The sequence below is a fragment of the Cricetulus griseus genome, chromosome 2 (genome assembly GCF_003668045.3).
Source record: "Cricetulus griseus strain 17A/GY chromosome 2, alternate assembly CriGri-PICRH-1.0, whole genome shotgun sequence".
NCBI lineage: Eukaryota > Metazoa > Chordata > Mammalia > Rodentia > Cricetidae > Cricetulus > Cricetulus griseus.
Genome location: NC_048595.1, coordinates 59,871,144 through 59,897,818, shown reverse-complemented (window position 1 = coordinate 59,897,818; position 26,675 = coordinate 59,871,144). Strand labels below are relative to the sequence as shown.

Here is a 26,675-nt window from a genome sequence, read left to right as displayed (position 1 = left end):
CCCACAAAAAAACCATGCTAACAGCCATAGCGGATATGCAGAGGACCTGGTGCAGATCCATGCAGGCCCTCTGCTTGCCTCTTCGGTCTCCGTGAGTACACATACACTCTGCTTAGTTGATTCAGTGGGCCGAGTTCTCCTGGCGTTCTTCAGCCCCTCTGGCTCCTACAATCTTTCTGCACCTTCTTCCTCAGGATTCACCCAGCTTTGAGGGGAGAGACTTGATGGAGACCTCCAATTTAGACTTTCTCTCTGAATAATTCTGACTGTGGGTCTCTGCATCCACTTCCATCTGCTGTTGGAGGAAGCTTCTCTGATGAGAACTAAACAAGGCACCAATCTATAAATACAGCAGAATATTCATTAGGAATCATTTTATTTTATTTTATTTTATTTTATTTTATTTTATTTTATTTTATTTTATTTTTGTGCCTGTTGTGTTTGGTTCTGCCCTGGGTCTTTGGGCTATCCAGTTTCTGGTTCCTTCCAGACACCGATGGAAGCAAATCATACTCTAGGATTTAGTAGGTTCACATATAACTACATTATTTTAAAAACAGAGAAACAACTGCTTAGTTGTCTACATTTTACTATTGTTTCTGCTTTCTTTCTGTTACCAGAACCATAGCTCATAGATTCTGTTTCACTCTTTTTTTTTAATTAATTAATTTTTTGTTTTTGTTTTTGTTTTTCGAGACAGGGTTTCTCTGTGGCTTTGGAGCCTGCCCTGGAACTAGTTCTTGTAGACTAGGCTGGTCTCGTACTCACAGAGATCCTCCTGCCTCTGCCTCCCGAGTGCTGGGAGTAAAGGCGTGCGCCACCACTGCCCGGCATGTCTCACTCTTTTTTAACATCCACCATATCTAGTCTACCAACATTAAAAAAAATAGATTTGTTTATTCACTTTGCAACTGAAAAGCTTGTACTCCTTGACTATGTGGAGAACTGATGTGTAAATGGTGACTGTAGTTAGTAACAATGTGTTGTGGACCTGGGAGACTACTCAGTGGGTTAAGAGTACTTGCTGCCTGAAGCCTGAGGTCTTGAATTCAAAACTGTATCACCCACTTGTGGTTATATACCAGTTGTGGTTATATACCCATGGAACCCCAGCACTGTGGGGTATGGTGATAGGCCAGCCTAGTTCTACATTCATTGAGAGCCCTTGTCTCAAGGGAAGAAGGCGGGGAGTCCAACATCCTCCTCAGGCCTCCATGTGCACTGGTGTATACATATACACATACACATGAGTGCACATACCACATACATCACACATACACTTAGACACAGAATAAAGTTACACTTAAAAAATACTGTATTGTTTGCTTGAACCTTGTGAGAGTAGATCTCAGCTGTTCTGAACCTGCCTTTGCCACAGGTAACCATGAGGTGGTTATTATTACCAGTTCACAGCACATACATATATTAAAACATTTATGCCCCAAGTGTATATAATTAAAACTTTTATCACTATTATTAGTATTATGGTGTGGGGGTAGTGATTGCCATGGTGCTTATGTGGAAGTGAGAAGAGAACTTCCAGTTCTCTACTTCAGCAATCAACTCAGGTCCCCAGATTTGCATGACATTTTAACATTTTAACCTGCTGAATCATCTTGCTAGCTCAGTGTGTGTGTGTGTGTGTGTGTGTGTGTGTGTGTGTGTGTGTGTGTGTGTGTATTTAATGAATCAAGGTCTTATTATATAGTCTTGGATGGCTTTTAGCTTCAAACCCTCTTTGCCTCCTTAGTACTGGGTTTAAAGTAATGTACCTCCACACCTATCCAGTATATATAATTTCTAATTGCCAATGAAACCTGTGTATAATATAGGAAAAAATAAAAGCATAAATGAACATATGTATCTAAAGTCTAACTCTTTATTATCTCTATCCTTAAACTTTTATATAAACCCCTGTATTCTTCATGCCTGTATAACAAGCCCATCCTCCCTCCCTCCCTCCCTCCTCCCTCCCTCCCTCCTCCCTCCCTCCCTCCCTCCCTCCTCCCTCCCTCCCTTCCGCCTTCCCTCCCTCTCTTCCTTCTTTGGGTCTCATGTAGTCAAGGCTGGCCTCTAACTCAAACCTACTATGTAGCCGAAGAGAACCTTAAACTAATGTTTATCCTGCTTCTATTTCTTGCCTGCTAGGATTACAGGGATATACCACCATGTCCAGTTTTATAAGTTGCTGGGGCTCAAACTTAGGGCTTCATGGATGCTAGGTAACCACTCTGCCCACTGACATAGCCCCTCTTCTGTATTATAGTAATTCCATAACAGAGGCCTCATTTTCCTCCCTCCCTCCCTCCCTCCCTCCCTCCCTCCCTCCCTCCCTCCCCTTTTTTTTTTTTTTTTTTGTGAAGCTGTGATAATCTTTAAAAGATGTCAGCTAAACATCTTGTCTCTGCCCTGAACACTCTAGTACTTGTCTAGTACTTGTGATATTTTCTCAGAAAATATCTTGCAGCAGAATTCCTGTAAGGCCCTAAGGTGACCTGGGCCCTGCTTCATGCTTCAGTTTCACTTCCCAGCTGCCTCATCTTGCTGCAACAATACTGGTGCCTTAGATCATCCCTGAGTTTGCTAAGCATCCTTCTGCCTCCTGGCCATTGCTCTCAGTGTTTACGATTTTTATTTTTAGTTGTGTGCATGGGTATTCGGGTGTCTACTGAGGCTAAGGTCCTCCTAGAGCTGGAGTTACAGATGGCTGAGCTGCCAGACGTGGGTGCTAGGAACTGAATTTGGGTCCTCTAGAGAGCAGTAAACACAACCCCTGAGCCATCTCTCAGGTCCCAAAAGACCTTTCTTTATTCTTTAACAGATGTTGAAACACATGAAGACTAATTCTTACCTACTAATGACAAAAACTTTGGCTTTCTAGATACTATGTTCTAAATGTATTGGAAAATTAGTATAAATGGAATCTTTGTGCTGCAGTTTTGCCAACTAAAATTTTTGTACCCTCTACTGATTAAAACCAATAGAGGATGTTGGACACACTGGGGGAACACTTAATTTTTCTTCAGAGGCAGATGATTAATCTCCTGACAAACAGTTTAGAACCAAATGTAATTCCATTAGATTACTTGTTTGGAGTTCTGCAGGACCATTACAGCTTCTAATAACTCATAGGTGTGACTTTCTCATTAAATAGTACTTATTAAGTGGTATAATTGGATCAAATGAGACTTTTTTTTTATCCCTGGTGCTATGATGAAACTGCCTTATAGGTATGTGATAAAAGACCATGGCTTCCTGTGAGTAAATAAGATCTCTGATTTTTATTGAGTGTAAAATAATTTATCTTATGCTTTTATTTGAATATAATTAATAACTCCATTTTAATTAAAGAAAATAATATATGCCTATTGTAAGAAAAATTAACATAGCAAATATACTGACAAATGGAATGGAATGTAATCACCCATCGTTCTCTTATACAGAGATAATCTGTTTATTTACTTTGTTCTTTTTTTTTTTTAGTCTGTTGTAAGTATCTCTTTCACATGTATATATGTATGATATATGTGTGTATTTCAGAGGAAAACCTTTGGTGTCAATCCTTTCCCACCTTGTTTGAGACAGAGTCTCTCACTGTGGACTGCTGTGGATGCTAGGCTAGATGATCTGTGAGTTGAGGAGTGTCCTGTCTCTAGCTCTCATTTTTGGGGTAGTGATGCTCTGGGATTAGATGCTTGAGCTATGGTATTCATCTTTTTCTTTCTTTCTTTTTTTTTTCTCTTTTCCTTTTCTTTCCCCTCCTCCTTTGTTTTCAAAGTATTTATTTCCATTATTTAAAAAAAGTATGTGTGTATGTGCATGTGTGTTTGAGGTATGTACACATGAATGCAGGTGCCAGAGGAGTCCATAATTGTGTCATTGGAGCTGGAGTTACTGCTCCAACATGGACCCCAAGTAAACTCAAATTTCTCCATAAGAGCAGTATGAAGCACTGAACCATCTCTTTAGATCTTTTCATCCAGCTTTTACGGGGGCTCTGGGATCCAAGCTTAGCCCTTAGGAGCAGCTTAGAGAACGCTAACTCTCCTGGAGTGATTTAGGTTTTGGCTTATTCTGGGCTCTTATCCAGTGCTCATTCATGTCTTTTACTTCTAACAGGTTAAAAAGTTCCATTAAGACTACATATGTTAAAATAGTGGGTATTGGCTTACATATTTATGAAATTAAATTCTTGTAAGAAGCAACATATGTAGTTGTTTAAAAAGAATCTGAGAACTGGGCATAGTGGCACAGGTCTTTAATCCTGGCATTTGGGAGGCAGAGGAAGGTCAGCCTTTGAGGCCAGCCTGTCTACAAAGTTATTTCCAAGCCAGCCAGGGTTATTTTGTGAAACTCTAAACAAACAAACAAACAAACAAACAAACAATAACAACCTACTTCTCCACAAATCAGAAGACTCTGAGGATGTGAGGACAATGTGACAGATAACTGTCACTCGGTTGATCACCGGGGTTAGTTCAGCTAATCTGGCTGGCTGGAGTCAGGGCAGGCTGGGGGTGGGGTTGTCCTTCTCATCCATCACTACACCAGGTGTGCCCCTCTGGAAGCTACACTGGACCATTTTATAGAGCAGGACCATTCTCAAGAATTCGAGGGTTGGTGATGTAAGTAGTGGAACACATGCCTTGCATTCTGGAGACCCTAGGTTCACCCCAGTGCCAGACAGACAAGCAAACACAAAATGCCAAGCCAAACCCTAAAACATGAGCTAACCTAAACTAACTTCACCCAAAGGCATTCAACAATCTGCCCTTTACAAGTTGGATGTAAACATTTCCTTTAGGCTCCTCTTCTGATTCTTGATGCTGTGTGTTGTTTCTGTTAATGCAGAATTATTTACTCATGATTTCCTTCCCGGAATGATCCAGAAGGTTGGTCAGTATCAGGTTTTCAAGAATCCTACCAACAAATCTGGCCAGGAAAAATGCTAGCTGCTTTTAGAAAAGATTAGTGTTACTGCTTTGGGTAATTATATGTTTAAAATGCCTTTTAGCCCAGTGGGAAGTTCAGCGAGCGCTGCTGTGTGCTTTTAAAGGGTTGTGATGTAGAGCAGATTAAGAGCTTGGCCATGATAAATGATAGCTGTCCACTGCAGCATTCATGTAAAACTTATGATGCATTCATGTAACACACTCATTTTCCATCTCAATCAGGTTCAGCTACAGACAGTGAAGGATGCTTGGGAGCTTTTGCATGTTTTGAATTTTTAAAAAGTGTACCCAAATGATAAACAATGTAATAAAATCTCAGAATTCAGTTGATTTGAGCTTTTGACTAAAGTTCACCTTTGTACAACCTATACAATAGTTGTTTCCTTAATTCAAAGAGACCTTTCAATAATGTATAAATGAACTAATTATTTACCAATCTTTGAACTAATTATTTACCAACCTTAAACGTGTTGGCTGCTAAATTCACATATTAATATGGAAATAAAGTTATTTGAAAATTTATTGTTTTTATACTGTTTCCTATCAGTTTGTTTTAGTTTTAGTTTTTGAGAATTAGTGAGAAAGAGATACATTCTCAGAAGTGGAGAGGGGCTCTGTGGTTAGGAGTGCTTGCCCCACCATCATGAGGACTGGAGTTTGAATCCCACATTACAAAGTGAGGAGTCCAGGCAGATCTCTGTGAGTTTGAGACCAGCCTGGTCTACAAGAGCTAGTTCCAGGACAGCCTCCAAAGCCATAGAGAAACCCTGTCTTGAAAAACCAAAAAAAAAAAAAAAAAAAAAAAAGCAAAAAAACTGAGGATTCCATACTACCATCTATAATCCTAACACTGACCTGGGCCTCTGGGATTTCCTGGCTTCTCCACTACCTGATACTGGAGCCTTGGGTTCAAGAAGAGACTGTGTCTCAGAGAAACAGGTGGAGAGTGATGGAGGAGAACACCTGATGTCATTTTCTGACCTCGGTGAACATTCCTGTGTGCACATGTGTGCATGCATACACACACACACACACACACACACACACACACACACACACACACACACGAATGAATAAAAGTAAATATTAAAGACATAAATTCTCTTGTTTTTTCACTTTGGTCAGCTGCTCATGATTCTAACATTTTTGACCTTATTTTATATCAGATACTGTATTAAACATGGTAATTCAACAGACATTAGCTACTTACATGCTCAGCTCTGCAATGGTGAATAAGACTCCGACAGAAACTCAAGAGACCCAAATGTGCAGTAGCTTTGGGGAGAGAGGACTCTTTCTTCCTGCTTGATCTGCTTCCTCACTGGCATGGGGGGGGGGCTGAGCACATGCAGCTGCTCCACAGATGAAAATGACTCCTTCACAATGGAAGTCCCCCATGTCTTGAGGAACTGGAAGGGACATGAGAGACAGCCTACTTCTCAGTTTGTTCCCTCTATACATACTCTCTTTGCCTGAAATGCAATGTCAAATTACAGTTTATGTCCTGAGGTAGCTGCAGGAACTGAGGAAGAATATGCAGTAGTTTCTTCTAGAGCGGTGCTTCTCAACCTTCCTAATGCTGCGAATCTTTACAGTTTTTTTGTTATAGTGATCCCCGGCCATAAAATCGTTCTCATTGTTACTTCATAACTGTAACTTTGCCACTGGTATAAAATGTAATGTGAAAAAAAAAAAACCTGTTTTCTGATGGTCTTAGGCAGGCCCCATGAAAGGGTCATTTAACCCCAAAGGGGTCTCGACCCATAGGTTGAGAACCACTACTCTAGATCATTGTGCTTTTGGAGATTGTTTTCTTCCTGAACATTCCACTGTTATTCCAAACACTGAATTTATGTATGCAAAATCATCTGTCCACATATTTCCCTGTTTAATTGAGCTTGTGCTTTGAACTGTCACATGGTATGATTACCTGCCAGCCAGCATTCATTAGTGGAAGTGGAGCTCTCTCAGTGGGGTGGTAGTCTGAGTAAGCACTTAGGTGCATAGTTGCTCTCACCTGTTTCAATGATAATGCTCTTATTAAAGAAAATGTCCTGGGTGTGATGCACACCTTTAATCCCTATACAGGAGAGACAGAAATAGGTGGGGCTCTGAGTTATAGATCAACCTGGTCTACATACTGAATTCCAGGCCAGACAAGGCTACATAGTGAGACCTTGACTCAAGAAAATGAAAAAACAAAACAAAAACTCAAACCAGCCCAACAAACAAAACCACCCCCAAACAAATCACACACACACACACACACACACACACACACACACACACCAAAATGTTGCCACCAGTGGCTTTTGATTGGCTAATTCTTGTGATGAAAGTGGCTAGTCTTTATCCTTTGTTAGATGCTCATTTAGGTGAACTGAAGTCTAAAAGTCAAATATACAAATGGGGGAGATGTTTTGTTTGGCAATGGTGCCACAATGAGGTGTGGAGTCATAGCTTATGTGTTCTGTGCTCTGGGTTCCCTTAATATGTAACTTTTACACGTTAGTCTTGTTTCAGTATTTTTAGGATTTCAATTCATTCAAAGACAGTTATTTGCATATGCAACTCTGGGAATTTGATTTGACACTATATACAAACCTAGTCTTTCTTTTAAAGATTTCATTCATTCCTGAAATACAACAAATAGAATCAGATCAAGAACAGCACTCGCCAGCATTTAAAAAGGGTTTGCTGTGTGTTTGGCTTTGAGTGAAAGGCTTCAATGCATTATCTTAATTTTGCAGAAACTTACAGTCAACTCTACTTGATAAAGAAGTGATGGTTAGAATGAGAATGACTCCTGTAGATTCGTATGTTTGGGTGCTTGGTCCCCAGATAGTAGAACTTTTGGGAGGGACTAGGAACTGTGGCCTTATTGTAGGAAGTGTGTCACTAGTGGTGGACTTAGAGGTTTCAAAAGACTTGTGCTTTCTGCCTTCTGCTTTCTGTTCAAGTTATGAGCTCTCAGATGCTCCTGCTTTCATTTTCCCATCATGGGCTCTAAACCTCTGGAACTATAAGCTTAATGAAATGCTTTCTTTTACAAGTTGTCTTTGTCCTGGCCTTTTATCACAGTCATAGAAAAGCAGTGAATACAAGTAGTTAAACATGAGATTTGGAGACTGTTTGTGTTGGCTAATCTTGGTTATCAACATGACATACTTAGGAAAAAAGAACCTCAATTAGGGAATTGGCTCCATTAGATTGATCGAGTATTTGGGACATTTCCTTGATTGCTAATTGATGTAGGAGGGCTGAGCCCTCTGTGGGCAGTGGCATCCTTCCACAGTTGGGCCTGGGCTGTATAAAAAAGCTAGTTGAGCAAGACGGGAGCTGGCCAATAAGCAGCATTCTTCCTTGGTCTATCCTTCAATTCCTCCCTTGGCTTCCCTTCTCTGTAACCTATAAGCCAAATACACCCATTCCTTCCCCAAGCTGATTCTGGTGGTGGAATACATCAAAGCAACAACAACAAAATAGCCATAACAGTAGTCTATGCTCTGCTTCTTACACAGAGCAACATTGACCTCTCTGTCCCACATGCTTCTTCACTAGGAAATGAAGAAAATAGTGTCCCAATGGTGTGTGCTTGTTTTTTTGTGAGGGAATGGTTGCGGAGCTTCTGCAGTGCTTGTTTGCCACATGGTAAAATTTTCAATAAATTCTGCTTGTAAATAGTGCCATATGACCACAGGCAAATCCCTTAAACCAAAGTGAATGTCTCCAGGGATCTTACTTGAAGTGTTTTTGGAGCTGTTAAGTCCAACATGATTTCTAGGTTCTGTGATGGTTTCTGTGTTTACCCAGTGAATCTCTGTGACTACAAACTGGCTATGTTGGGGCAATTGTGGTTAGAAACAGGTGTTCCTGCTTTCAGTAGTTTGCATTTTACTGAACTGGGGTTTGGGTGAGGTAGGGTGGAGAAGTAGAAAAAAGTGACATTGACTGGATGTTATGGTTAAAAGCTGTGAAAAATTAGTTGAGGGACAACCTGTTCCATTCTGTCAGGGCTACATAGTGCTATCTTGTCAAAACAAAACAAAACAAAACAAAACATCCCACAAAAAACAAAACAAACAAACAAAACAACCAACCACTACCACCACCACCAAAAAGCAACCCCCCCCTGCAACCAAACAAAAACCAAACAAAAAAACCAAACCCCTGAAGAGCCTAAAATTCCCATTCAAACTATAGTTTTTTGAACTTTTTATAGAACTTTTTTTTTTTGGTTTTTCGAGGCAGGGTTTCTCTGTGTAGCTTTGGAGCCTATCCTGGCTTTCACTCTGAAGTCCAGGCTGGCCTAGAACTCACAGAGATCCGCCTGCCTCTGCCTCCCAAGTGCTGGGATTAAAGGTGTGCGCCACCAATGCCCGGCTCAAACTATAGTTAACTTTTAACTCACATGATAAAAAATACAGTGGGGAATTTCATGAGATTGGGGTCCTATAGCAGGGTAGGGAAGGCTCAGGGGAATGGAAAGGAGAAGATGAACCACCTGCTTGAGAAGCAAGGGCAAGAGTGCTTGGGAATGAGAGGGTTAGCCCCAGACATGGAAAGTGTTTGAGGGCTTGAAGGAGCAAGCTGAAGGTCAGTGAGGCTGAAGTTCTTTGAGGAGACTGGATCACATTAGGCCTTCTGGTTGTGTGGTAAGGGGTTGGGTTCTATTTTAAATGCAGTGGGAACCTACTGAATAGTTTTGAGCTGGAGTTATAGGTGGTTATGAGCCTTCTGATGTGCTGGGACAAGCAGGTGCTCTTAACCGCTAAGCCATCCTTTCAGCCCTACGGGACAGCTCTGTCTGTGATTACTTCCTTTTGTGATTGTTGTCACTTAGTGCTGCACTAGTGGGATATTCTCTGGGTCCATTCAGGACTAAGTTGATCATGTTAACAATAGAGAAATTTGTTGTAAGATTCTGTTTTTGATTTGGTCTCCTGTTTTTAGTCACACTAAGTATGCCAGTTAAAACCACTAAGCTACCACTTTTCTATTCTGCATGAATTTAGTAATTTAATTTCATGAAAAATAACAAATGAGGTTGATTGGTCACTTTGTAGCAATCAAGAAAAATATTGCCATTAAGCCTGTAATTGGTCTACAGAATTCTTTCCAAGAGTAAAGCCTTATTTTGATGTGAGAAATAAGCAAGAGACTGAAAAATTATTCTGGTTGTGTTTCTCTTTGCAAATGAGTAAGTTTTAAAATGGTCTTAAAGTTAATTAAATCTATCTGGTAGAAATGTCGAGCAAAATCTTCCACCATTGATTTTTCTTAGTTTTTGCTGCTCACATTTTATGAATCCTTTAATGATAGATTTTAGTTCTTAAAGTGATGTAGATATCAGAACATTATTCTCATTCATTTCTTCTCATCCACCCCTCTCTCTTCACTTCAATGTGTTGCTCTGCCTAGCCTGGAACTCACTGTGTTGACCAGGCTGCTCTTGAACTCAGGGAGATCCATCTTTCTCTGCCTCCTCAGTGCTGTGATTAGCTGAGTATGACACTTGGTCTGGCTTTTTTGTTTGTTTTTGAGACTGGGTGTCTTGTAGCCCAGACTGGCCTAGAACTCACTATGTAGACTAGGTTGGCTCCCATCTGCCTTATATCTGTCTGTCTCTGCCTCCTGAGTGGTGAGATTAAAGGCATGCATCATTCTGCTTGGTCATATTCTTTACTTCTAAAGACTATGTTAAGATGTGAATAAGATTTTTCTATTTGTAACTTGGTTAAAATAAGAAAATGGACTCTGGGTGCAGAGATGCAGGCCTATAGTCTCAGCTATTCTGGAGACTGAGACAGGCGACTCTCTTGAGTTCAAAAGTTCCAGGCTAGCCTGGGAGACAATGAAACTCTCTCTAAACAAACAAAAACACCCCCACCAAACATCACAAAATGTGTTTTTGTGGAAAAATTAGAAAATGAAAATCAGCAACTCCCCCCAAAAGCCCCACCCAAGTTCAGTTTCCAGGTTTATTTTTATTTTTATTTTTTAAAATTAATTAAATTTACCCATTTATTTTACATCCTGACTGCAGTTTCCCCTCCTTTCTATCCTCCCATTCACTCCTCCACCTCCTTCATTCCCATCCACTCCTCCTCTGTTTTTGTTTAGAAAGGGGCAGCTTTCCTGTGGGTATCCACAAAGCATGGCATAACAAGTTGAGGTAGTTCTAAATTCCTCCCCTTGTATTAAGCTTCGCAAGGCAACCCAGTATGAGGACTAAGTTCTCCAAAGTCAGCCAAAGTTAGGTACAGGCCTTTGCTCCCATTGCCGGCTCCTAGAAGTTTCCAGGTTTTTAAACATACATATTTTGAAACCAGATTACTTGGGCTGGACTTTACTTCTTGTTTAATTTATTACATGACCTTGGGAAAGTTGCCATATTTTTGATTCTTTCTTCCTTCCTTTCTTCATTTCTTCTTCCCTCCCTCCCTCCCTCCCCCCTCCCTCCCTCCCTCCCTCCCTCCCTCCTTCCTTCCTTCCCCCTCCTCCTCCTTTTGATTTACTTACTTTTAAGTGAGTGCACATGCACATGAATGTAGGTAGCCATCCTGGGCCTGGGATTCTATGAGGATGTAAAATGCAGGATGTGGGTGCTGGGAGTCAAACTTGGGTCCACTGAAAGTATAGTATGTACTCTTCACTGCTGAGTCAGCTCTCCAGCCTCTAATGTTACAGTTTCTTTCTGTAAAATGAATATTTGCCTCAGGTCATTGTGGGAATTAATCCATGTAAAGTGCATTGATAGCCGAATGAATCCTAGTAAGAGTCACATATGTAGGGTTTTCTTTTTTACAATTTACTTTTATGTGTATCTGCAGGTGTGTGCTGGTGCTTGCACAGGCCAGCAGACAGGGTCAGATTCTCTGGAGCTGGAGTTACAGGTAGTTAGTTGTGAACCACTTGATGTGGTGCTGTGACTGAACTCTGGTCTTCTGCAGGAGCAGCAAGTGTAATTAACTGCTGAGTCATCTCTCTGGCCTCCGGTTGTTGTTGTTGTTGTTGTTGTTGTTATTATTATTATTATTTTGGTTTTGAGACAGGATTTGGTGTAGCCCAGGCTGGCCTTGAACTCAAGACCCTCCTGCTTTAGCCTCCTATGTTGTAAAGATTCTTTTGTATGAACATAAAAATGTTTAAAAATGTTTTATACTGAGCAATTTGAATAATCATTCTTTGTTAAATCAAACATATTTACCATTTGGGGAAAAAACGGCTTTCTTTGAGGACTTAGATAGGCTACTATAAAAATTTTATTCCTTGGACAAATAAGACCTTAGATTTTAAAGAAACAACCATTTTTTCATCTGTATTCTCTTAAACATTTAACATGTAAATGTGCACATATGGTACTTTAAAATTCAAGACTGGAGAAAGTACTGTAACAGGTCGGGCATTATTCAGCTGGTGATTTTGTTTCTTATTTCAGTGACTTGTTCTCTTGGGTAGCAATCAGTTCCAGTTTCCTGACTTTGATCTTAATTTAGGTTTCCATTTAAAAATCTGTGGGGATAACTTAAAAGAAACTAAACTGTAAAGATAGGTTCGATTGTATTTGGTGCACTTAGTTGCAACCAAGGAGACCATCACAGTCAACTCATAGTTACCTGTTTATTCAATACTTGAGGTATAGGCTAACATTATTTAAGACTGGAGTAGCACACTGGTTCCTACTGATGGTTCAGTGGAATGAATGCTGATTGAGAGTTCATAGTATTTCTCTTCTTACCTGAACTCTTGCTACGTCTAGTTTCTCTTTTGACAATTTAACCTTTTCTGGGAGTTGGGGGATCATGGAGGCAGTAGGGGTGGTAGTTTTTTTTTTTTTTTTTTTTAGTTTCTTCCATATTCCCAAGGTTGACAGCACTGAACTCCTTTGTTTTTCTTCGGCTTCAGTGTCTGGAGTAGCTGGGATTGATTACTTAGATGCACCAGAACTCCAGCTCCTTCTCACTTTTTGTCATTCAGATTCCTTATTTCTCCAGTTAGGGGTAGGGGTAACTGGGAGTTTGTAGGGGTTAGGGAAGTATGCAAGGGAGGTGAGGTGATGTCATGTCCACTATGCTAGTTATGGAAATGCTGTTTGATGTAGCAAGGAGAACCCCAAATGTAGTGGTTCAAAGAAGGCATAATTTCTTTCTTTCTCTCCCCCCCACCCCACCCCAGACAGGGTTTCTCTGTGTGTCCTGGAACTCACTCTGTAGACCAGGCTGGCCTTGAACTCACAAAGATCAGCTTGCCTCTGCCTCCTGAGTGCTGGGATTAAAGGTGTGCTCCACCACTGCCCGGCAGAAATTTCTTTATTGTATAATAATTGGGGTTCTAGGTATGCAGGTATCTTAGGGTTTCTATTGCTGTAATAAAATACCATGACCATAAGCAACTTGCTTCCATATCACAGTCCATCACTGAAGGAAATCAGAGAAGGAACTCAAAACAGGGCAGGAACCCAGATGCAGGAGCTGATGCACACACAGGACATGGAGGGGTGCTACTTACTGGCTTGCTTCCCATGGCTTACTCAGCCTGCTTTCTTATAGATCCTAGGACCACTAGCCCAGGGGTATCACCACTCACAATGGGCTGACCCTCCCACATCAATCATCAAGAAAATGCTCTACAGACTTGCCTAAAATCCTATATTACAAGGTATTTTCTTAATTAAGACTCCCTCTTTCCATGACTCTAGCTTTTGTGTCAAGTTGACAAACTAGCCATCAGAACAGCAGGTCTGTACTAAACTGGCATTCAGGGTCCAGACTCCTTCAATCTCACACTCCCTTCCTCCTCCTCTTCCTCTCTTCCTTTATAGTATTTAGCTTAGGCTGGCCTCAAACTCACTGTGTAGTAGAGGCTGGCCTTGAACTTTTGATTTTCCAACTTTCTCCCAAGAACTGGGGTATAGTAGTGTGCTGCATGTCTACCCTTTCAATTTTGTCCTTATGACAGTATGCCAGGTTATTGCCCTCATATATAACCTGACCTGGGTTATTACTAATGCTTTCATGTAACCACCTGTGTCGAAAGCAGGCTCCAGTGGGAAGTGGTACACTACTCAGATTCTAACCTACCAGACTTGTCACTAGGAGAAAATGAAACTAGTCAGATTACAGTTTTGTAAGTACAAAAGTATAGGGGTTGAGATGGTTGGTGATTTTGTTTTTGTTTTTACACATATCATAGTTCCTGTCTTCTCTAATTACTGTATTGAGTAAAGGGCTCTGTGACACTGCTTGGTCTTCTTCAGCATGAGTTTGAAATTCCTAACAAAGTATTTTCTAGGGCTGAAGATAAAGAGTACTTACCTAGTATACATGAAACCCTAGGTTTGATCCCCGATACCACATACAACTGGTTATGATGCTACATACTTGTAATCTGAGTACTTGGGAGGTAGAGGTAGGAGGTCAGAAGATCAAAGGCATCCTTGGTTTCATAGTGAGCAGTCTTCAGTATAAAAACCTCATCTCCAAATATAGACCAGGTCTCCAAATATTATATGTGTATGTGTATGTATATGTATATGTGTATGTGCATGTGTATGTGTATTTATATGTATATGTATATGTATATAGTTACTCTTGTTAACTCACATACTTTTAGATTTGTTTTAAAGGTCACAGTGGTTGAAAGTTACTGTTTTGTTGAGTTTGCTTGTAGAGGTGGTAAAAGCCTGCCATTGACTTCTCCATTATCTTTCTCTCTTTAGGGATTATGCTTAGGTTTTTATGTGTCTTGTTCTGTTAACTTGGGAATGCAGATGACAGAGTTTAAAGCTTTGAAAGAAGAGCTGAGGCTAAGCTTGAGTTTTTAAAGGTGTCAGAATCCAGTAGGGAGTGGAATAAGGCCTGCTGCAAGCCCTCAGGGAGAATGAATAAAAATATTTGGGGATAGGTAGAAGTCTCATGAAGATACAAACATTGGTGAGCAGAGCAGGTAAATTCTTTGACAGACTTCCCTAGTCACTCCGACTCATTTCAAAGGGCAGAGCCAGTCAACTACAAGAGTTTTGATGACTTTATTTCAGCACTGAGGTTGGAACCCAGTTAGGCAGTTCTTACCATTAAACACACACAAGCCCAAGTAAAATTTATTGATACAGTATTCACTAGCTCTTCATCCAAACAAAAGTAATAAAAGAGAAAATAATTGCCCAAATATAGCTGTTCCCTCGTGGAATCTATGGTTTCACTTTCTATGCATTTAGCTGTTGGTCAACTGTGGTCTGAATATATTAAATAGAAAATCCAGAAATAAATGTAAGTTTTAAACTGTATCCCATTCTGCATAGCATGATGAAATCTCATCCAGCCTATTCTGTCCTGTCTGGCACATAAATCCTCCAGTGGGTCCATGCTGTATACTCTGTCCGCTCTTTATTTACACACATCTTTTTTGGTCATGGGATGGAATAGTTCAGTATCACAGTGCTTGTATATAGGATTTGGCATTGTCTTCAATTTCAGGCAGCCATTAGGATGTTGGAAGAATATATAAAGTGAGGAGGAATATCTTGTGTGTTTAACACCCTCAGGTGGAGGTATCCCTAGTTGTACTTGTGGCAGGAAGAAACTAAAGTGCCCTAACTGATAATTGCAGTAGCGGATAAAAATCAAGTCCTGGGGGGATGCACATGTAAATAAGAGTGCTTTTAAAATAAATAAATAAAAACATTAAAAAAGAATAAAAAATAGAAAAAGAAAAAAAGGAAAACAAATTCTGGATTTAAAATTTTTAAACTAAGTTCTGATATGACAAATTAATTTATCAATTTGAAGACAACGTTGCTTGTACAAATTGCTTTAGGAAGGTACTCTTCTTTAGCCCAGTTTCTACCTAGATTGAGTCCTCCCTGCAGAGGACTTGATTTGGTAGTCAAGAACACTTAGTTAAATGCCTGTCTTTATGATCCTCTGACCCCACAATCCCTCTACCCTCTAAGTTCCTGTATAATCAGCCACTCCCTTTCCTGAGTTTTCCTAGCACTTTTGAATACAATTAATTGCTTTTTCTCATTTATTTTTCAGATTGTGCCTTTTATTTGAAGTTTGACATAAGTATTTTTGCATGATATATGGTGTCTATTTTCCAATCATGAAAAAACTGAGAGGGAAGGTTGAAAGCTTGGTGTTTCATCTGTGTGCTTCTCTTTTATTCTGGAGTGCAGCTGATTGATTTATTTTCCTGGAAATATATGTATGGGGCTGAATACCTTAGCAGATAATATGATAATTGCTTATATTAAACAAATCCTTTGATTCATGGGGAGTTAAAAGACCTCATTAAAAATTCTCTTTCTGAGTTTGATTTAGATGGTCAAAAAAACATGACAGATTGGATATAAATCTTAAAATCAGACACTCTTTGTAGTATGAGATTTATGGATCATATTGTGACTGGCTTCCTTTTAGTAGGAATGTCATGATAGGAAGCAATATATAATTATTTTTCTTTAATATATCAAATGCCCAAAGGAAGTAGAGATTAAAAATAAAGGACACATGCTATACAATGCTGGAGTAAGCACATGTATTCTTTTTAGAAATTCCTTAAGAGAACATATTTTTGAATCTTGCAAAGCCAAATGGTTGTGATTAACCTTGAAGTATAAGTATTCAGTACATGAAAGATTCTTGCAATTTGTATAGCCTTAGCATAGCCAATCAAGTTTGGTGTGGAACCATAGTACAACTTGGATGGTTTTCAGAATACCTAGTGGTCATTTTGCTAGTAAAGACAAAGTCACTATGTATTTAAAAATTGACTTGCTCTCTACATAGCATCATGCTGAAATTTGTAAAGCTGAGGCACTTGACATCTATACTTGGGTAATTTTGACTAAAACACCATTCTGCTCACAGTGGCCCACTTCCTAATGGCAAAGTCTTTTTTTCTTTTTCTTTTTGGTGGCTTTGACTGATTAACCTAACTCATCTGAGGTCCTGCAGGCTGTGCAGGCATTTTAGTGTTCTGTGCCTGGACCTGAGTGCTTAGCTCTCATTTTCTTCTTTAGTTCTGTCTGTGCTGATATTTGAGGAAGTCCATGGTTGTATCAATTGCCATCTGCTTCTCTGGACACCCTAGACTGTCTTCTACTGAGTAATATTAGATCATCAAAAAACTGTACTTGGACCCCTTTAGCTGAGACCCTTGCTGAAGTACATGTTACTTTATAGCTATAGTTTTGTCCAAGGTTTATTTTTTTATTTTTAAGGATTTATTTTATTATTTATTCACATATCAGGTTCTCTAGAACTGGAATTACAGACAATTGTGAGCCACCATGTGGGTGCTGGGAATTCCAGGTCCTCTGGAAGAGTACCCAGTGCTCTTATCTGCTGAACCATCCCTCCAGCCATCACAGGTTTATTTTTATATTACTTCTTTTTAAAAGGAGTAATATAAAACTCCATTGTCTGTCTCTGAGAGTATTGCATGTCACATCTTTTTTGCAGCCCATCAATGAAATAAAATGTGAAAAATTTCTTTATGGATGTGAAAACCTTTGCTTTCTTTAATGAAGAATGCCTGTTCATCTTATAAAAAATAAAAGAGGTAGATAATTCACTTGGCATAGAGCCAAATTTTGGATATTAATTTTAGCAGTGTGTCCAGAAAACTGTTGAGTTAATTAAAACATGTCATGTACCCCAGTAGTTAGCAAACTACAGCTCACCTAACACCTGCATTTCTAAAATAAGATGGTACTACAATATAGCCGCAATTACTTCTTTCTTTTTTAATATTTATTTTATTTTTAATTATGGGCATGTGTGTATATCTATATTTGGCTATGTGTGGGTACTGCAGAGGCCAGAAGAAGGTATCAGATCTGCTGGAGTAGTTGTGAGCCAACCAACAAGGGTACTGGGAACTGAACTCAGGTTCTTTGTAAGAGCAGGAAGCATGCTCTTAATTGCTGGGCACCACCAGGTCTGACCTACATTTTCTATAAGAAAAAAATACTTTTTGCCTGTTAGATGGTAACTTCCATGGCCATAGATGCCTTTGTTTTATTTACTTTGTGGCCTAGGCACCTAGAATACTGCCTAAAACAAATGAATGAACCCTTAAAATGTGAGTGTATGTCTTCATAGACACCCCAGCTCCTCGCCCCCCTTCCCTTTCCTGGGTTTCCCAAGGATTCATTTAAGGAATTTAGTTATGTTATGTTATGATATTAAAAGAAGTTTCATAAAGATTGTAATTGACACAATTGGGAAACTGAAGAAATAGTGATTTGCTTAAGGCATTGAGTAGGTTTAGGCAGGGGATGTTTACAATCTTTGAGCAAATTGTGTTGGTACCATGAAATGTCAGATTCAAGGACGAAAAGTTCGACATAGGTTATTCTCATGGAGTTTAACCTTGGAAAATGTGAAGAAAGTAGTTAGAAGTGCTGCAGCTTTAATACAGTGCTTCCGAGTATGAACAGAGAATCAAGTGCCATTATTTGATGGGCTTCTTGCTGGTAGAGTTCTGAGGCCGCCCAGGAGCCATATGGCAAGAGTGTGCTTGAGTCTCTTCTGACTTGTTTCTTATGAAACCACAGAATTCGATGATGTGCCCCATGACTTTATTAACCCAAATCACCTCCTAAAGGCCCCACCTCCAAACACTTGATTTCAGCTGATTTCTCATCCTCTAAAGAGACCACAATTGCAGTTAAATTTCAAAACATGAATCCTTGGGGCACATATTCAAACTATATCCCAAACAGGCACCTAGTGTATTGGCAGTTTTTACATGGTGCTGTACTGATTGATGATGAGATTAAAGCGCCCAGTATTTAAGGAATATAATTGGGTGGGATCAGTGTTACAGAATTGGGTTCTTTATGAAATCCTCCTGTTCTGTTTCCTCCTCTTTTTGAGAGCGGTAGAATTGAGAGGTTTGGGGTAAACATTAAACTTCGGTGTGGATTCCTTGCTTATTCTTTTTAACAGACAAGTAGTTTGTTTTCATGTTCAGGGTTTGAAGTCATAGCTGAACTTCCTGAAGCTTAGCTGCAGTTGGCTTCCTGCTGAGATGAAAGCTTGTATCAAAGGGAGATGTAAGCTTAAACAATTCTGCGACAGTTTGACTCTTGTCTTATTTTACATATATGCATGGATGCCTAAGTGTGCGTATGTGTACCATGTGCATACAGTTGCCTAGGCAATTGTGAGTTGCCATGTGGGTGCTGGGAGTTGAACCCAGGTTCTTTGCATGGGAAACAAGTGCTTTTAACCACTGAGCCCCTCCCTTGTTTTTTTTTTTTTTAGCTGTCTTTTGTAAGTAAGTTTTGATTCATAAAAGGAATAGCTTTTATTTTAAGTATGTGGCTGGGCTTTGAGATTACAATAATTATTTTTTAAAGGTTCCTTTAGATGAATTCATCTGTCTCAGGATTAACTTGTGGGAAAACATCAAGAGTTTTTGGGCATTTTTAGTTAGTTTATCATGGATATTTTTGAGTGTTGAAGTGATTAATAGCAAAGGTTATGTTAAGAAGTACCTGAAGGGGTTTATTTCCATCATAGTTTTTAAAAATTACTTTCATAGCATTAGAGGAATAATTGGTTTTAACTACAAAGCAATTAGAGGGTTAAATAAATCTTTTGTTTTGATTACAGAAGCTGCTTATATACATGTGGGAGAAGCAAAAATGTCAGATGATATCAAGAAAAGGTTTGATTTTCCAAATTCTCTTATCCAGTCACAGGTAATTTTTATTTATTTTTACTACATGGTAACAAATGAACCCTTTTCTTGGACCATAAATTGAACTTTGTATTTTCATATGAAATATTTTCTTCTACTCATAACTTATTTTATTAAACAACTTTTTCTGAGCTAATAAGTATACTTGAATTAGAAAAACTAATATTTAAAAGTGTTCATTTTCAGCTTCTATTTATTTTGTGTTTTCCCCTAGAAATAATATAATCTTGATTATTAATTTTCTGAATATGGTTATTTTTTGTCTATGTTTAATAATTGTGACCAGTGGTAGATGGCTTTATATATCTCCACAGAGTATGAAGGTTTAATATTTAAAAAGATATATTTTACCTCTCTACAGCTATTAAGAATACTAGTTTTCATAATAATGATATTCAACAATTAAAACATTCTGGATTAATGTAATATATACCTGCTGAGATAGGAAATTGGGGTAATTTAATTTACAGAGCTTTTCAATAATTAAGACAAGTGGTTAAAGTGATGATGGTTTTTCTAGTTAGCTGTTGGCTAAGTAGAAACATTCTGGTACATATAGGAACCATAAGAACTTACTGTCTCCTCTTAAGCATAAAGCTAAACAACCAGCAAAGACTTAACCTGGTCAGTGTTTGGATGCTTTCAGTGGTTGCCTTTGCAGATGCCTGCTGTGGGAATTGACTTAGTTTGGAAGCGGGAACCCTTCCATGAGGAGTAGAACATTCCTTATGCAAGATTCCCTTCTACCTGGCTGGGTTGGATGCATATCCTGTTCTGTGCAGCACAGGCCCTTTCCCTGAAGAAGAGGAGGAAGGTGCTGTCCACAATTTCCACTTTCTGTGCTTGGATAACCTTCATTAGCATAAATCAAAAGGAAATGCTAACATGTGTTACTGTTAAATGAAACAAAAAGTGTATATGCTCTTTTTAGTGTAGATCGTCTATTTCAATCCTGTTATGGAAATGAAGTATCAAGGTAGCATAATGCATCCCACCTGTAGGTATTTCAGAGCCATGTAGCCTAGTTAGGCTGGTATCTCTGATATTTTAAAAGATAAATAGGAAAGCAGATTAGAGAAATAGAATCTTGTTGTGAGTGGGGAGATGTGTAACTTTAAGTTTATACTCTTTTAGTCCTTTTTTTAAAGTATGGATAATAGCTATTTTGTGTGTCTCTGTTGCATTTCGTGTCAGGTCTCAAATTCCTATGAATGTGCCCTGTCCTTATGAGTTACATACCAACTCTTCTTTCTTAACCACTGTTTTGAGATAGAACCACATTCCATTGATTGACACATACTTCTTTCCCATGTTGGGAATTCTATGGCATCTAGCAACTTTCTGACAACAGTTGAACTACAGTGGGTACTGCATACACATTTGTGAACTTGTCCATTATTTTGTAAATGAGACTAGAAGAATTCTCTGATTAACTAAAATCAAAATTTCAAATTATAGGTAGTACTGTATATGGTAGATTAATTAGACCATTTTTTATTCCTTAGTGATGGGTAAAACAATGTTACATCTTTTCAGCTGATGGACAGATAGATACTCAATGACATCTGTGGTATAGTTTGTGAAATAGGAACTCAGGTTTCTGATTGGTCTTCAGTTTTCTTACCTTTTGCTAGGGAGTAATAGACAGCAGATTGAACTACAGCTTGTCGTTATGTAAGTGAGGGATTTCTGTCACAAAACTCAAGCATTAAGGTCTTAAATAATTTGAATATCTGAATGTCTGAAGCATATGTGCACATGTGCGTGAAGGGAGTGGGTGTTATGTAGTTCCTTGAGCTTTTCTAGAGACTTTGTAAAATTGACAGCCGTTTTCAGCACTGTTGTAAGTGGTCCCAAGTGCAGGGTGTACAGTTGTAGTAGTAAAATTTTTCCTAGCTGTGCACAAATGGTGGTGATGGTTGCCAGCCAATTTTCTGTCAGTCAGCAGTGAGTGCTGGTTAGGCCTGAAAAAACTAGGGACCTGATACTGAGGCAGTGGGAGGTAACATTTATGCATTTCTGTAATCAACTCTTCTAGACTCTGATTTTCATTTTGGGCTCTTTGATTAAAGCAGGATGTGGAAATTTTTAGAGATTTGTGAGACTGAAAACTTAATCAAGACCTAAAAGCTATGAGAAAATGGATAAATAAATTAAAATAGGGCCACAAGATGGCTACGTGGGTAAAGACACTTTGCACTAAGCCTGAGAATGATCTGAATTCAATTCTCTGGGCCCACATGGTGGATGGAGAGAACTGACTTCTGTAAGTGGTCTTCTCTGCTCCACATGTGAGCTATAGCATCCACATGTAAATGAATGCAAAAACCTTAGAAGAAATAAAAATAGTAAGGTCTAGAGGAGGGAAAACAAGGTACAGGAGGAGGGAAGTGGTCCTTTCATGCCTATTGGGCTGTATCCATAAAAATAAGGGTGAATTTGTCTCCATTTTCACCAAGTTCATCATGAAACATGGCAGATTGCATTTAGATACAAAGAAAAATAAAGACTGGGAATTTTGTTCATGGTTTAGTTGATTATGTAATTTTAAGTTATCTTTAATATTAGGTGACAAGGATTTGAGCTGAGAGTTGACAGTTTTAGCACCTATGAAGTATGGCCAGTGTATTGCAGATATGGGGTGAATTGCCTACTTTGAAGGTTGTTCTGAAGATTTGGGTTGCACATGTGGAGTAGTGCCTCATCCAGTGCTTTTCACATGGCACACAACTAAAAGGACTTTTGTTTCTTACCAGTTGACAGTTTGGCTTGCCCATACATGCAAATGAGTGTGATGTTGATTGCTTTTAAATGCACTCTTTGAAAAGAACTTCTGAGTGAATGTGTTCATTAATTTTGTTTGTTCTTTTAGGCTGTAGGTCATCTTATTGCTGCTGTCCTAAAAGAACATGGTGTTTCAGAAAAGATACACCAAGCCACAAACCAGGTCTGTGTTTAACTTTGTTTTATGTGTGTGCATCCCACTGGTTAGCTTTTTGTCAAACTGACACAAGCCAGGATCATCTGAGAATAGGGAACCTCAACTGAGAAAATGTACCCGTTAGACTGGCCTGTAGACAACTCTGTGGAGGCATTTGCTTATTAAGGAAAGATGTGGGAGAGCTCAGCTCACCATGGGAGGGGCCACCCCTGGGCAGGTGGTCCCGGGTTGTATAAGAAAGCAGGCTGAGCAAGCCAGGGAAAGTAAACCATAATCAACGTTCTTTCATGGATTCTGCTTCAGTTCCTACTTTGAGTTTGTACTCTGGTTTCTCTTCATGATGGGCTGCAAGCTGTTAGAGAAATAAGTCCCGTCCTTACCTGGTTGTTTCTGACTGCTTATCACAGGAGAAGGGAGTGACTAAGACATCTCCTTGCTTTCATTTTATCTAGAAAGTTCTACCTGCCTGACCAACATGACTTGTTTTTCTTGTAATTCCATTCACTGTGGAGGTAGATGGCCTTGAAGCCTGAGGATTTTGCCTACAGCTCTTGTCCTGCCTCCTTTTCCTTTCTCTTTCTACCCATTCCCTCTCCCTCTCCCTTTATCTTCCATTTCCCACTTCCTCCTCCCTTCTCCTCCCCCCCTTTTCTCTTTGGTGTGTCATGTTTTTGTTCTGTAACATTCTTTTAAACTTGGACATTTGTGACTAACTCCAGGATGACACATGGGAAGGGTGAAGGGGATAGTTTCTGTCACTAGTGGTGGAAAACAGCATAATCAGGATGAGGAAGGGCACACTAGAGAAGGTGACAGAATTACCCCTGCGGGAATGTCTTTAAGCAATAGAGAAAATGAACACAGGAGCTGTGTTTGGGTGTGGGAGATTTCTCATGCTTTGGCTCAGCCCTGAATGTGAGTTCTAAGTTGGAAAGGTTGTGTTGCCAGTAGGAGCTAGAAGAAAGCTTCCCATCCTCACCCAGCATAGGTAAGTTCTCAGAGTTGAATCAGCACCTAAGTGCTGAGACAGATCAGTTGGGCTTTGGCCAGTTGGCATTGTATATTTTGACTTGCTAGATGGGACCTTGCTAAGCACAGGTGCCTGTGTATGAACTGCAGAAATCAGAAATTCCTTTCCTCAACAAAAATCAATTAGTTTTCCTTTCCTTACTTTCTCTTTGAGTATGTATGTGTGTATTTTTTGCATGCACATGTGCCTCTCAGTGTACCTTTGTGTGTGTCTGAGGACAGCTTGTGAGAGTCTGCTTTCTTCTCCTACCATGAGAGTCCTTGGGTTTGAACTCAGGCCGACAGATTAGGCGGTAAGCACTTTTGTTGTCTGAACCCTATTGCTGGCCCCTCATGTTCTTTATGATAGCCACTCTTTATCATCTATCTTTACAGTTCCTGTTGATGTCTGGAAGAAAGAATCCTGGCATGTTTCACTAATTGGCATTTATCTAGTGTTTGTAATTGTCATGTAAATCAGGTTTCCTGAGAGCCCTGATCCCAATTCTGCCTGTAATCACATTATATACTCTGAGAAGATCTAGTGATTTTACTTAAATTGCCAGGATTTATCGAATGTTAAATCCTTTTAACTAAATGTTTCTTCTACTAATAAATGAATGCCTACCTCCACAAGGACACAGTACCATCTTAGGCAAGTTTATTTGTCCATTTATCTTATTTTTTCCGGCTTGATAATGGAATAATGGCATTTAGGACCCTGGGCTATTGTGAAAACAAGTTTTCTTTTGAATATAAGGGGAGACAGAATATAAATATTTCCTTTCTACAGTAGCTGACTTTTAACTCTATTGTTCTTTAATAGTGGGGTCTTAGACTGCAGCAGTTTTCATTAACTAAGAGGAAGTGCAGCACAGTGTTGTTCACTTCAGTGAGAGCTGGAGACTCCGATTTTTCCTTGAATTGTTCCTTCTTTGTAATTTGGTGCATGGTTTGTTTGGTGTGTGATATGGTGTGTATATGTGTATGGTGAGTGGTGTGGTGTGTGTTTGTGTAGTATGTGTGTGTTTGTGTATTTGATGTGGTATGGTATGGTCTGTGTGCGGTGTGTGTTGTAGATATGGCGTAGTGTATGTGTGGTATGTGTTATGTGTATGGTGTGTGTGTGCATTGTGGTGTGGTGCATGTGTAGTGGGTATGATGTAGTATATTTGTGGTGTGTGGTATGTATGTGGTGTGTGTGGGGTGGTATGGTATGTGTATGTATGGTATGGTGTGTTGTATGTGTGTGTGGTATGGTGTGTGTATGTATGGTGTGTTGTGTGTATGCATGGTATTATGTGTGTATGTGTGGCATAGTGTGGTGTGTGTTGTATGTATGTGTGGTGTAGTGTGCATATTTGTGGTGTATATGTGTGTGTAGTATGGTGTTTGTATGTATGGTGTGTTGTGTGTATGCGTGGTATTGTGTGTGTATGTGTGGCATAGTGTGGTGTGTGTTTTATGTGTGTGTGTGTGGTAAGGTAAGGTGTACGTATGTGTGATATGGTGTGGTGTGGTATGTGTATTTGTGGTGTGGTGTGTGTGTGGTATGCGTGGTATATGTGTATGGGTGTGTGTGTGGTGTGGTGTTTTGTGGTTGTATGATGTGGTGTGGAGTGTGTATTTGTGGTGTGGTATGTGTATATGATGTGTATGTGTAATGTGGTGTCAGTGTGTATGTTATGTGTGTGGTATGGTGAGTGGGTGGTGTGGTGTGTGTGTGATGTTTGTGTGTGTGTGTGTATGGTGTGGTGTATGTGTGTGTGGTGTGTGTGTGTGTGTGTGTGTGTGTGTGGTGTGGTATGCACAAATGTGTGCTGGTGTGCCCACCTTTCATGCGAGTGTGGAGACTATAGGAGGAAATTAGGTGTCCAGTCCTATCACTCAGCCTTGCTTCCTTGAGGCAGGATCTCTTAGTAAGCCTGGAGCTTTGGATTCAGTTTGGCTAGGGGCCAGCCAGTCCCAGTGTGCCTGTCTCCTACCATGCTGTGGTTACAGCTGTCATGCTTGTGTTACAAGCCTTCTTGCTCACTGAACCATCTCTACAGCCCCTAATCACATCTATCTAATAAACTACATCAAAAGAAAATAAAAATAACTTCAATTTGAGTTTATCATCATTAATTGTTTTTGTCATTTTTAATTATGTGTGAGTATGAGCAGAGGTCTGGCCTGGAGCTAGTTACATACACCTGCTGGTGGTTTCTGGGAATCGAACTTGGGTTCTCCGGAAGAGCAAGCAGTACATGCCTTTAATCACTGACCCGTCTCTCCAGACCCTTATTATTTAAGTGACAAGGCCATGTGTAGTCTAGGCTAACCTTGAATTTGCTATGTAACTAAGGATGTCCTTGAACTCTTACTTCTATCTTCTAAGCAATGAGATTACTTGTTTGTGTTACCATGACTTTATTTTAATTAAAAAAGAAAAGAGTAACTGGGCAGTGGTGGAGTATGCCTTTAATCCCAGCAGTCAGGAGGCAGAGGCAGGAGGATCTCAGTGAGCTCCAGGCTGGATTGGTCTACAAAGCAAGTTCCAGGACAGTCAGGACTGTTACACAGAGAAACCAACCCTGTTTCAGGGGGTGGAAAAAAAAGGATGTAACCTCAACAGACTGAACCCAAAATACATTTAAATATGGATTTATTATTTATTAATGATTCTCTTGGTATGGGTTCTCGAGTTCTGAGAAAGCAAAAAAAGCTCACAGTTCTATTTTCAAAAATCAGAATTTCTATTGATTTCTGTTCCCATCTGCTGTGTTTTCTGTTAACAAATGTTGATTCTCAGTATGAGGGGTTTTTCTTGGGCAAAACAATTCTCTCAGGATTTGTTGCTAGCCATTGCAATGGGCAAATTCTGGTTCTCTGTCCTGCGTCTCTCACTCTGTTGTGGCTCACATCAGAATTGAGAGGTTTCAGCTCAAGTATAGTTGGAGCTGAGGTGCATGCAGGTAATAGAGGTTGGTAGGAGAAGAGCAGGAATACTTTGAAAATGCCCTTGTCATAGAAGTTTCAGACTTAGATGGTATTTGGAATTCATCTTAGGTGAGCTG

General features: G+C 39.6%; 1 protein-coding gene across 4 annotated transcripts in view; it reads left to right on the top strand.

Moving 5' to 3' along the window:
* Focad (focadhesin) overlaps positions 1-26,675 on the top strand; it is a 293,087-nt gene that overhangs the window by 5,589 nt on the left and 260,823 nt on the right. For 3 of the 4 annotated variants that reach the window (XM_035439808.1, XM_027400387.2, XM_035439809.1), the window contains exons 2-3: positions 19,580-19,668; positions 22,540-22,614. In XM_035439808.1, the coding sequence (XP_035295699.1) occupies positions 19,612-19,668; positions 22,540-22,614 (132 nt within the window). In that variant the 5' untranslated portion in view covers positions 19,580-19,611. Of the gene's footprint in view, positions 1-19,576; positions 19,669-22,539; positions 22,615-26,675 lie in introns of those variants that run through there. The other variant, XM_027400389.1, reaches the window with a different exon arrangement.